The sequence below is a fragment of the Canis lupus genome, chromosome 15 (assembly GCF_003254725.2).
Source record: "Canis lupus dingo isolate Sandy chromosome 15, ASM325472v2, whole genome shotgun sequence".
Classification (NCBI taxonomy): domain Eukaryota; kingdom Metazoa; phylum Chordata; class Mammalia; order Carnivora; family Canidae; genus Canis; species Canis lupus.
In genome coordinates this window covers 49,745,518-49,758,881 of record NC_064257.1, presented here as the reverse complement: position 1 = coordinate 49,758,881, position 13,364 = coordinate 49,745,518, and the positions used below count along the sequence as shown (strand labels likewise).

The window sequence follows — 13,364 nt, the reverse complement described above, 5'->3', positions numbered from 1 at the left end:
GAAGAGTATGATTTAGTGATGATCTGTTACATCTGTGTCACTCTGGTCATTTTACTTGGAAGCCTTTGGTATAAAATGAGTTCAAAACATGACAAAGAATTTCCCTTCCTTTTTAAATAGGATATACAACTACACACCACTATTTTTCTAGTAGTAGAAGTATGATATTTATGTTACTTCTAAAAATGTTTGCAAGGTCAGCTTTCATTTACTGAGTTATTAATTGCTAAAGGACAGTTAATCTAGAAAATGCTGCTTTTCACTGAAGTCAGCCAAGCAGACATCACTTGATAGCCATTTCTAAATTGTTTCAAGATGCCAAATTGTCCTTCATAACCTTCCCCGTTGTACAGTGAACTCTCCCTGTGCCATGTTGTAAATGAATTTTATTTTGCTGGCCTTGTAGATGTTCATGTTGAATTACTTTTGGTTCAGTCATCGATAAATGTGACATATTTTTTTTAAAAGAATTGAAAATCTTAATACAAATAGCAAATTAACATGTGTGGTTTAGGATCATAGAAATTCATGCATAATGGTGGATCTAACTATTTCTTAACCATTCTTTCTCTTTAGTGAACACGCATGGGCAGCTGTGGTCGGTTTGGAAATTCATGCCCAGATCTCTTCCAACTCTAAACTCTTCTCTGGATCTCAAGTCCAATTTGCAGCACCTCCAAATTCTTTGGTATCTTTTTTTGATGCATCTCTGCCTGGAACTCTCCCGGTAAGGTTTTTTATTTAATCATATTTTCATTAGAAAATGTTTCTGTTTTATTGGACATAGGTAGTGATTTCCTTGTTTTCACATCTGGCATGACTCTTAGGAAGTACTTATTTAGGGAATTTTGGGTGAAAGAAGAACTAAATGTTTTCTAAAGACCCATCTCTATAATTCTGTTTCTAAGTCTAAACATCATCCCTTTGTTCATACATGTATTCACTCATTGCATGCACATTTTAAAATGTCCACAAAATACCAGACACTGTGCTATGAAGTGGAACTTGAAGGTGATTGACAATCCTTTTCTTTGAGGGGTTTAAAGGCTAGGTAGGGAGAAGTGTTTTGTACTAGTGTCTACTTATAAACAAGTAGAGTACTGTGTAATTATGCCTGTGAAGGTATGCCTGTGTAGGCATGGTTTTGGAACCCAGAGGAAGAACACCTAATTCTGTAAGAGAAGGATTCTTGTGATAAATTGAGGTACGAGTATGATTGGAAAGCTTGTTGGAAGAGGTGGTCTCTGAGCTATCTGAGAAGCCAGATAGGAGTTAGGCAGGAAAATAAAGGAGGAGGAGGAGTCTAGTCACAGGAGACACCGTATGATGCATGATATTATAGTGTAAGGTCAATAATGATTATGATTATTGGAAATTAAGTGGTTGATAATGGAGAGAACAAGTCAACCACAATATACATTGAGTTAACCACTCATTTATCTGCTCATTTTCACTTAAACCCAAGGAATGACTCGGTCTAGTGTACTCATCAGCAAGATTATCCCATAATTTCATATAGTTGGCTGAATTTTGAAGAAAAGGATGGAACAATGTGAATATTTGAGGTAATAAATAAATCGTAGTCTGTCCAGAACATATAGCATCAACTGGGTGTGGGATTTCCTGCCATCCTTGGAGGGAACGTGTATAGATGGTGGTGAAGGGGAGGGAGGAGGAGGGACTGTCATGGGTGATTTCTATACTTTCTAACATTGAAATACAAATGAAAGCTGGTTGACTTGACTGAGGCAGTGGTGTACTTTCCTCAGAGTCGCTGTCCAGAGTAGCAGGTTTGGGGCCATGCCTCCAATGTGTCTGCTATACCCAGGGCTTTGGTTATATTGCAGTAGGGTCTCTATCTTGGAACTTTTTTTCTTATTTGTGCTTTTTGTTGTGGAGGACTCCCATACCTGCAAACCCTATCCGGGATCACCTTTGGTTTGCTCTTGAGTCTTTCTGGGGGAAAGACAGATAAAGGGATGTCTGCCCCTCCCTCCCTCTGGCTTAGAGTTTCTATCTATGGAGAAATCATTTTTGTTTGGGAAGAGACAATTTTTCAGTTGCACGTATATGAGTTCTTTTTTGGGGCAGAGATGCAGATATAGGAGAAGTAGAGTAATATCTATTCAGACAAGTGAAATGGAAAGCAATTTATCACGATTCCTCTCCTTTTTTTCTTTCTGAGCTAAAAACATCTTTTTTCCACATGGTAGTTCATTATCAAGAGACTACACATAACCTCTGAGTTCTTTCTAGATTTTTCCAGCTGGGAATATAGTATCCAGCAAAGTATTTATTATAGTTCACATTTGGAAATAGATCTGTATTATATTATAATATAATATAATACATATATATGTATATTATATTATATATATATCTAATATCTCTAGATAGGCATGTTTTCCATAAATAGGCTTTTTCGGTTGTGGCTAAAAGTGGTCATACATTAGAGACAACTCAAAACTAAAATGTCAACATACTTTGAAAGACTTCTTGCTATACACCAAAGAAGGTGCTTGCCCAGTGATAAGCATGGCAGTAAAACAGTGAAGGTGTTTGGGACATTTGAGCATTGAAAGCTTGGCTTATATTAATTAAATGACAAAGTTTAGATATCCAGTTTTGCTTGAGCTGGGATTTGTTTTTTCTCTTCAGAGCCCACTACACTCACGATTTAAGGAGCCTAGTGGGTTATTCTCTCGACAGAGTTAATTACCTCTTGTTCCAAAATGTTTCTGTCTTTAAAAGACCTATTTTAGTATGTGAGCAAAATTACAACAAAACTACCAGAATAGAACATTGTCACTCCCATAGCACTTCAAAACCTTGTGTTTTACCTATGTAAACGTATTGAGACATTTAGACAGTTGCTCTCCTCTAAGCTCTAAGATGGTATATTGATGCTGTGGTATTCTGACTCTGCATTTGATTGTTTTTGTACACAAAAAAATGGTGACCATTTGTCAGATACACTAATAAGAAGATAGAAAACTATTGTTACTGCAATAAAGTGTTTTTTATTGTATTGTAAAGTAAGAACATTAACTGCAAACATAAATAGGCTTGAACATGTGCATTTTAATCTGTCTTTCCTCTCGCCCCAAAGAAACCCTACTGAAATTACAGTAAAATAATTTAATACTTATAAAACCTGTGTGAAAATAGGAGACCAGAGTTTGTGAGAGATGGTAGACGGAGGAGGGACTGACTTAGCAGAGCAGAGTTAACTATAAGCCAAGAAAGAGACAAATAGCCTGCAGAAAGAGCCACTAGTGAGAAATAAGATGTCATGCCCTGCATAGCCTCAGAAAGCATCTGGATATGGGATCCCTAGGCTTTGCAGAAGGCCAGGGGGAGGTAGAAACAAGGGATTAATTCAGGAGTCTGAGCAGTTAGAATTAAGGTTGTCTCCTTGACCCTCTGCAGCTACCCCACTCCAATAGGAATCTGTAGCTTGGGGAGAAATTCAACTGGTGACTCACTCCCCCTGGGGACCCCAGGCAGAGAAAAGGCACCAGTGTAAGACAGTGTCTGCACCGTAGACTCTAGGACCTGCCCAGTGCTTTTTTTGACCCTGTTTTAAGAGTCCAAGTGACCTAGTATAGCCATCTCTCTACTCCGTCTCCTCTGCCAAGCAGGAATCTGCAGGAACTTGTTTGGAGATTATATGTCTCTGGAGGGAAGAACTTCAGATACTGAAGATACTTGAGTGGGGGGGTCTCTATAAAAAAACCTGCCTGGCCACTTGATTGTCCTAGAATGGAGGCCATCAGTCAACAAGCCCTGGGTACTTAAATAATTTAGAACTTTTAATCAGCATTTTAGTAGCTACTTCAAAATATAAACCGATGGCCAAAAATTACTAGACATATGAAGAAGTTCTCCAACATAATGGACAGAATCCAAAATCAAAAGACTAAAAGAAATAAGAAATAACAGTCAATGCACAGGGTAAAAGAATACTTTGAAATTAGGAGCATCTGAGTGGCTCTGTGGTTGAGCATCTGCCTTCGCTCAGGGCATGATCCTAGGGTCCGGGGATCAAGTTCCACATCAGGCTCCCCATAGGGAGCCTGCTTCTCCCTCTGCCTATGTGTCTGCCTCTCTCTCTCTATCTCTTGTGAATAATTTTTTTTAAAAGAATACTTTTAAAAATTATAAGTTCTTATAAAAATCTTAAGAGAAAGTAGCTGCATCTTTGAGATAAGAACATGATACTACTTTTTAAAAATAAAGAATCAGAACAAAAATTTCTCAGAAATTAAAATTATGATAGCAAAAAAAAAAAAAAATCCACGAGAGTTAGAAGATAAAGTCAAGAAAATCTTCCACAAGGTGTACACACATACAATGAACTGGACAGTAGGGGGATAAAATAAGAAAATTAGAGACTCAGTCTAGGATGTACAACATCTGATTCTTGGGAGTTCCAGAAGACAGGAGAGAGACTGTAGACAAGGGGAAGCTCTCAAACTACACAGATTAATTTCCCAGAACTGAAGGACCTGAATCTCCAAATGGAAAGGGCTTGCCACGGACCCAGTGCAAGGAACAAAAATAGTCTCATGTCTCATAGACAGGCATGTCATCATGAAGTGTAGGAATGCCGGGGATAGAGATAAGGTACTGGAACAAAGAAGAAAAGAAAGGTCATATGCAAAGGACTGGAAAGGTCATTGGACTTCTTAAAAAGCAGCACTTAAAGCTGTAAGAGAATGAAAGAGTGCCTTAAAAAGAACTTAGGAGGAAAAAAAATTCTAATTTAGAAGTCTGTATCCAGCACTATAAGTTGTGACAGTAGAATAATGATATTTTCAGACAGTTGGCTTCTCAAAAAATTGGCCTTTCACCATCATGAGAACCTATTGGAGTAATGGAGAGGTTCCAGATTGCCAACTCTGCAACAGCCCTGGGGAATCTGGTGAGAAAAGAGGATGGATGGCTGTAGAACCGAATGGTTTCAAGAAGAAAAATGTAGTGGGGTGGGAATAGCAGATATCTAATGTTTGTGTAGACACAAGGTTTTACATATAGAGTCTTTGAGAATAATAAGCAATAGGTAATAAAATATGAAGCAGATGATGAAATGAAGACCCATCAACTCCAGAAAAGCAAAATGTTCAAGAAAGAAAAATCAGAGTATACTTAACAGCTCAGCAGAGAAACATAGAACCAACTACTGATTTAACAAAAACTGAGATATAGCTAGGATGTTGGGAAATAAACTCAGTTCTTATCTGCCATTATCAGAAGTTACATTCTAAATTGATAAAGCAAGAAAAAAGTAATGTAAGAATGTGTTCCAGTAACATTTTTGGCCACAAATCAGGGGAGGCCTCTTCTCCTTTTCAGGCCCTAAGTTGGTTGGTTGGTTTTTGTTTTAGATTTTTTTTGGCTATGGGTACTTTTTTTTTTTTTTTTTTTCAGTTTTTAAAAATAAGGCAATGAGTGAAAGATTTAGAGCTCTTAAGAGACAGATTATTAGTCAAAAGGGTTTTCAATGAAGCTTTAAAAAATTTTATGTAAAGGTAATCAAATATTACCTCTACTGGTTTCTCAGCCTTCTGCTGGTGAAATATCTTTTTTGTTCCCAAAGTCCAAACCATGACAGGCTCCAACGCCCCACACCTATAACTCCCACCTTTACCAAGCTCTTAGAAGGAATAGGCTCCTCCACATCCTAGATTATTCATACCCAAGTCCACACATGTGGTGGAAGTATCTGCTTCCCTGGGGCGAAGTGACTGGTCTGAGTTTTTGAACGTTAATCATCTTACCATGGGGTTGCACTCAATGATGACCTATTTTGTTCTTGACTAGAGATGGAATGAAGTAGCAAGCATGAGTAAATTCTTAAGAGTAAGATAAAAATTTTGCAAAATATCTTGCCTTATAACTTAAATTATCTCTTGGGAATGGAATGGGTGAAGTCTTGGTGTTCCGTGTTCTAAAACAAGAACACTGTGTCACTGGGACAGCTATTAACTCTCTTTTTCCTAGATTAAGGAAGGATTGTCACATGGCAAATGGCCAGCAGCCTTGGCCAGCACGTGATGGATTTTCCAAAGGCCCCCTGGCACTGCATATTACTTAAAAATAGGAAGATAAATATGACAAGACAGTTCAAAGATCTGAAGATAGTCATTGCCAGGAAACAGGACTGGCCGACAAGGGTGGCAGGACCTGCTGATTTTCATTATAAATAATTTCAAAATACTTGCCTTTAATAAATTGTTAAACAATTAGAAGTTAGTTTTAAAGGAGTAACATAGAAGGAGGAAGCTGTTCACAGAGTCAGATTCCCGAGAAAATAAGGCATCCTCAGAATACAAGGAGAAAGACAGCTTTTCCTCTCTAATCTCAGGGAAGATGTATCCCTCCACCCCATGGGTAAAGGTGACTTTTTAGGTTGGTTGTGGAAGGTTGAGGAAGCTCCCATCTGTTTCTGTTGTTTTGTTGTTTTTTGTTTTGTTTTATTTTGTTTTGTTTTTTCCTTTCCTAGCAAACACCGTTTCTTATGTCTCTCTTTTTTTGGAGCTCTTTCCTGTCTGAGTCAATATCCCTTGCATTCTGGGCCTGTGGGTGATGCACTCTGTTTTTTTGTGCCTCCAATTGTTTCTAGCTCTTGAATGATAGTACAGAATTCTAAGTTGACAGTTATTTCCCCTCCACATGCTGAAGACATGATTCCATTGTCCTCGGGCATCAATTATTCCTGATGAGTCCACATCCTTTGTAAGTAATCGGATTTCTGTCTCTGGTAGCTTTAGCCAGGACATGTCTAAGTGTGGATTTGTACTCAGTACTCAGTATGATTTTTTCACCCTGGATTGTCCAGTATCTCTCTGGGATGAATTCATGGAAGCCTCTACCAGGGCCCATTGGGCTTTATTAAATGAACTCTTTTTATGTTACTGTCACCCAGGTTGGATAGTGCCAACATTCAGGTGCCACACCCAAGCCAGGTACAGGGCCAGGGGCTTTGATTTCTCAAGACTCTCTTTTCACCTTTGGCTTGAGGCAGGTGGCCCCCTCCCTATCAACTCCTCCGGTTGGTGGCAGAAGATTTTCTGACTTGACCAGGATTTTGTGGTTCCCAATTGTCTCACAGTCTTGACTTTTGCACCTTGGGGGGCTTTAAATCGCCAACATCTGGTGTCCTAGCCTGGTTAACAATAATGATAGTAAAACCAACTAACATTTACTGAGTGCTTGCTTGCTATGTGGCAGGCACCGTTCTAGGCACTTTCTTCATATGTGTTAACTTATTTTAATATCATGTTAACTATGTCAGGCAATTATCATCATCATCCCAATTGGAAAATAAGTGGAGGAGCTGGATGCAAACCCTGTAGTCTGGCTTCCAGGTTCATACTGTAACCCTTTACCATCCTATCTCTTATGGTTTCCCTTGGGTGATCCACAGCTTTAAGCTCCTCTACTGCCATGGGCCCCAGATTTTCTTTCTCACTTTTGAGCTGTGTGTGTGTGTGTTTATAAATTTATATGTTTGTATAAATGTATGCATAGATACAATACTTGTTTTCATCCCCCTTCTCCCTCCCACTCCCAGTGTGTCTGTCCCCCCAGCTGTGTATCACTCAGGCTGCTGTTTTTGACCAGTGGTTAGAAACCCCCCAGCCCCATTCTGATTGATGACCCTTCTGAATGTTTCTTAGGACCACAAGCATTTTTCTTCTTATTTTGCCTTTAGTTTTAGAATTATATGAAATCCCATCATAAATCTTCAGACTGAAAAGGTCATTCAGCCCATTTTCTTGCTTACAGGCAGGATTACAACTAAACTAAGGACAGCATTCTTTGTTTTTATTAGCAGGGATTCAGCCTCATTCATTACTTTGACCTAGTAAAACCTCTTACTCTAGTACAGAATCTTCCTTAATTTATTAAGTAATTCTAATTAAATAATTATAATAAATAATGTCCATAGAATTTAGACAGAATCTTAGGTTATATGCTTATAATTTATTTCCAATTTATCAGTGTGATTCTAATTTCTCTACTTGTAATACTTTGCACATGAGATGTGAATGGGAGGAAAAATAGGAAAGAAAACATATTTGTTTGATAAAATGTCAAATTTACAAGTCTGTTTGTTTCATAATTTGTTAATGTTTCTGGTAATGGTGAGATTTCACCATTTCATAATTTCATAAATCACCTTTTTGTTTCATAATTTGCTAATGTTTCTGGTAATGGTGAGATTTTTAAGTTTGTTTGAAATTTATGCGTGTGCAAACCTGCTTGATCATACATACACACACACACTCACTCACTCATACTCACTCACTCTTATTTAAAATGCTTGCCCCCCCCCTCCTGATGTCAGTCCCTATGCGGGAGAAAGCAAAGAGAACATTGTTGCCTCTGCTGATGCCAGCTGGTAGGTTGCTCAGCTATGGCCCCTAGATAACCACTTCTGATAATCAGGCTGCACCACAATTAGGTTAATTAGAAAGTAGTGACTCTGCTCTTGTTTTGCTGGTTTGAAAGCTCTTATCTGTACGTAACACAGAAGCCCCTAGTAACTATGAATATCTATTGTTTCCAGAGCTGGGGAAAGGGCTTTTATAAAAGCTCTTTTCCGTGCGTGTATGCAAGAGTATTCTCCTCTTTTCTTAGGATTGGCCTGTCTAAAAAAGCATTTGAGGTCCAATATCAAAGATGTTTGGAACTGGCTCTGGTAACTATGGAATGAAAACTGGAATAGTATTTACTACATTTTACAAAACTTTTCTTTGTGCACAAGAGTGTGTACAGTTGACCCTTGAATAACATAGGCATTAGAGGCACACAGTCGAAAATCCTACTAATAGCCCACTGTTGACCAGAAACCATACCAATAACAGTCGATTAACACATATTTTGTTGGTTATGTGTATTATATACTGCATTTTTATAATAAAGTTTCTAGAAAAGAAAACATTAAAAAAATATAAGGAAGAGAAAATATATTTACAATACTGTATGTATCCAAAAAAACTCCATGTATAAGTGGACCTGCACAGTACAAACCTGTGTTGTTCAAGAGTTAACTGTATTACTATTAGTAGCAAGAGAGAGGGAAGTGAAGAGGTAGAAAAGTAGGATGTGAGTAAATCTGATAATGCCTGCCCTCTGGAAACTAACAACAATGAAGAGACCATGCTTTATACTAGAGATTCATATTTGAACATGTCTGCACATTGTACTGTAAGGGATCTTGCCCCTTAAAGAAATGATAATGTGAATGCTTTGTAAAATACTTTGAGATTAACTTAATTATTAAATTTCTTATGGCATATTTATTTAAAGTTAACTATCAACATCTTGGCTCTCTGAACATAGCAGATACTGGTAATAACTTTTGTTTTGAAGGACGTAATAGATTTAGAAACGCTTGTTCTAGAGAGCATTCGGCTGAAGTGCTTTGCTAACTCTTAATTCTAAATGTAATTATAAAAATTTGTTTTTAACTGAAAACTTCTAAACGAAATAGAAATTCAAGAACACAGTGTTAGGGAAGTGTTTAAATGCATACATTTATAATCAGATCTATATTTACCTCTCTGTCCATTCACACTAGATGATGTTTAGTTTATCCAAAGACAAAATGTGACAGTTTTCTATTAATTTTTTTTCCATTTCAGTGATTTGCTTTAATATAATCTGTAGAACTTATAATTACATTGTATTCTCAGACTTTAATCCTGCTAGTCACTCTCCAAGTCACTTTGATAGTTTTCCTTCATTCCTTTGTAAAGTAGGGTGTTCCACAGGTGAAGGGTTTTTTCCCTGTGACCCTTGTCCCTATAAATGTGCTGTGTCTGTGAGCTCATCCACACAAATGTGGAAAGGTTCGGCTCTTAAACTCATCTGATGGTCCAGACTTGCCTTATGACATCATTAACTGGCTGTCTCCCGTGAACTCAGATGACTCCTGACGGTGATGGACTTACATGGTCAGTAGGCAGCATGCCTTCACCTCCCCTCATGTGGGAAGCATTTGACTCCTTCCCCTGCCATGGATCTTTTCCCAACTTTCCGTGGATTCTTGAGAGCTTCGCTCTCCAGAACAGTTTTCACCTCTCTCACCTCTGTGGCAGTCTTGCCTGCAGTATTCTCCACATGAAATCTGACTATAATCTGACTATAATAATCTCTACTTTGTATCAATATATTTTTGTTTCATACAGTTGATTGACCATCCTATTATATATATTGTTTATAGGGATTTTTGTGTTTGATTATAAATTTCTAAAAAGCAGTTTATGGATCTTCCTTGGGCCACTTGACAGTACCCTGTATACAAAATATATATAACATCCTTAATAAATATTTCTCCATCTAATTACATACACTTACATGTGCATACATGAAGAGTCCACTTGAAAGAATGTTCTAAGTCTTTAAAACCCTTTTAATATTTTTTAACTTCTTTATGGGAATCTTTCTAAGATTGATTGATTGATTTCAGAGAGAGAGAGAGAAAGAGTATACACATGCATGGCAGTGGGGAGAGGGAGAGGGAGAGAGTCCTAAGCGGACTCCTTGCTGAACCACAAGACTCACTCTCATGGCCCTGAGATCACAACCTGAGCCGAAACCAAGAGTTGGATGCTGAACTGACTGCACCACTGAGGCCTGAGGCACTCCTTAAAGTTTTTTTTTTTTTTTTTTGTAATCTCTACACCCAACATGGTGCTCAAACTAACAACCCTGAGATCAAGAGGGGAATCTTAATAAAATGCATTTTAATACTTTCCCACTTTCACATAGGGCATACCTAACTTACAAGCCAACCTTTTCTTGATTACTCAAGGTTATCAGCAGCATCAATTATTCCTCAGTATTGTTACATAATGTTGCCTTGGAGGGCTGTTAAGGTGTGTACAGCTATCTGATCCTACAGTAAATGGCTAAAATAGCCATTCTTTTTAGGTTTCCTGTTATAGGCTTTTTCCTTGTTATTACAGTCATCTACTCTTCACCTTTTTAAAGCTACTGTCAGTATATTTGGCTCAGGGAACCCCTACTTGTTCATTTTCCACTTCTCAATCATTACTTCTGATCTGCTCTAGCCCGGAAAGCCTGATTATCACTTGTTAATGTAAATAAGAACAAGTTTCTGCACAGAGACCTGTCCATCCTACAACATAAACTACATAAATGGTATGAATCTTGTTAGCTTTTTAAAGTTATAAACAGTATGAGAATGCAGTAGGAAGAGATCCTGGAAATTATTCAATTTAGTCCTTTTAATTTATATATGGGAGAACTGCTCTTGTGACTTGCCCACAGTCACACAGTTGCTCAGTGTCCCAGTCAGATTAGAGTTCAAGTTTAGCTTCTAATCTGTATTCCACCATAATGGGAGTTGCTGGTAGGTGCTGTTATTTTGGAGGTATGTGTATATTTCAAAACATACCATTGATAAATGTATATGTACTATGTTTATAGATGTGCATCCAGGGCAGCCCGGGTGGCTCAGCGGTTTAGCGCCGCCTTCAGCCCAGGGCCTAATCCTAGAGACCCAGGATCGAGTCCCACGTCGGGCTCCCTGCATGGAGCCTGCTTCTCCCTCTGCCTGTGACTCTGCCTCTCAGTCTCTCTCTCTCTCTCACTCTCTCTCTGTCTCACATGAATAAATAATGTGCATCCATGTGCTGATAGACACATAGGCATGGACTATACAGCATTGACCCTGATCATGTGCACTGTTTATTACAACATTTACTAGGTGAGAGATCTAAATCTGGGGAGAGAGAAAAGAGGAAGAGTGCTGATTCAGAAGAAGAAATGGATAAAAGGAGACCTAACCTAATAAGACTGACTTCCTCCAGACCTACCATTAAGAGGCAGCCCTAACTGTGGGCAGCTCTCAGCTGTCCATATCACTATGCAAATAGTGATCAGAATGGAACATTCTTTTAGGATCTTTGCTGTATGTTTCATCCAGGAAAATTTTCTCTACACTTTCTTTTGATTCACAAATTCTCTGTTAAGTCTACTTGGCTTTTTAACATATCCATTGAGTTTTTTTTATTTTACTGAGAGTATCTTCTATTTATAGAAATTCTGTTTTTCTCCTTTAAATGTCTCCTGTCTTTTTGAAAATATCTTATTCCCTTTATATGTGTTTAGTTCTTTATTTCTTTAGTAATTTTAAATCTACATATTTTATACAGTCTGTGTTGTGTTCAGTAGTTCTGTTACCTGAAGTTCTATCTTGCCCTGCTTTTTGTGTGTCTGCTGATTCTGGCTAGGTGATCTTGTGTATTTTGTAATTTTGAATTATGAAGTTGTGTTTGACAGGGCTTTATTAATGGGAATCTTGTGGCTGCATTGAGAACCAGTCTCTCCAAAGAGCTTTTACAGTGGCTTTTGCCAGATGCTGCAGATCTAAGCCATTTTTCATGTTTATCTCTTAGCTGGGGGGTCCCTAGACCACAGAGTTAATAAATTTGAACCCCAAGTCTGCCCGAGAGTAGACTTGTGACTTAATTCTTAGGGAAAACTTTTGTGTTTTGTTTTAATCTGAAGTCTGGGCTGAGACTTTATTAAGATTGCAATCTTATAGGAGGGAACAGAGGTTGTAACCATGGAGCTAGGGCTGCACCCAAGGCTATGAATGAGGGTGACTCAGAGACTCAGAATGGGGCAAGGAAGGCATTTTTATACCTCTTTCTGGCTTCCTTTCTTCTGCCACCAAGATATCTCTCCTGTCTAATTGCAGTTCTTTATACCAGTGAAGGCTGAGATCTGCACACATCATATTGTCTGTCCTTTTGTCACAGACACAGATCAAGTGATTGATTGAGCTCTTCCAAATTTCCCTTAGTTGTGCACATTCTCATACATTGCCTTTATTTTTCTTTTTACTGAAGTATAGATCATATACAATATTAGTTTCAGGTGTACAGCAGTGATTTGATGTTTATATACGTTATGAAATGATCACCACAATAAGTCTAGTTACCATCTGTCACCATACAGAATTATTGTAATATTATTGACTATATTTCTTATGCTGTACTTTTCCTCTCATGACTTATTTATTTTATAACTGAAAGTTTGTGTCTCTTGATCCCCTTCATCTATTTCACCGATCCCCGTCTGCTCCCCTCTAGCACCCACCAGTGTGTTCTCTGTGTATATGACTCTCTATTTTGTTTATTCATTTGATTTATTTTTTAGATTCCACATATAAGTGAAATCATACTGTATTCATCTTTGTCTGTCTTTACTTACCATAATACCTTCTAGGTCTATCCATGAAATGGTAAGATTTCATTCTTTTTTATGATTGAATAATTTTCCATTGTTATATATACCACATCTTCTTTATCCATTCATCATTT

At 37.9% G+C, this 13,364-nt stretch overlaps 1 protein-coding gene across 2 annotated transcripts in view; it reads left to right on the top strand.

Annotated features, from left to right (window-relative positions):
• Nucleotides 1-13,364, top strand: part of GATB (glutamyl-tRNA amidotransferase subunit B) — an 89,880-nt gene that overhangs the window by 1,522 nt on the left and 74,994 nt on the right. For both annotated transcript variants that reach the window (XM_025439266.3, XM_025439265.3), the window contains exon 2: nt 577-727. In XM_025439266.3, coding sequence (XP_025295051.3) covers nt 577-727 — 151 coding nt within the window. The remainder of the gene's footprint in view (nt 1-576; nt 728-13,364) is intronic.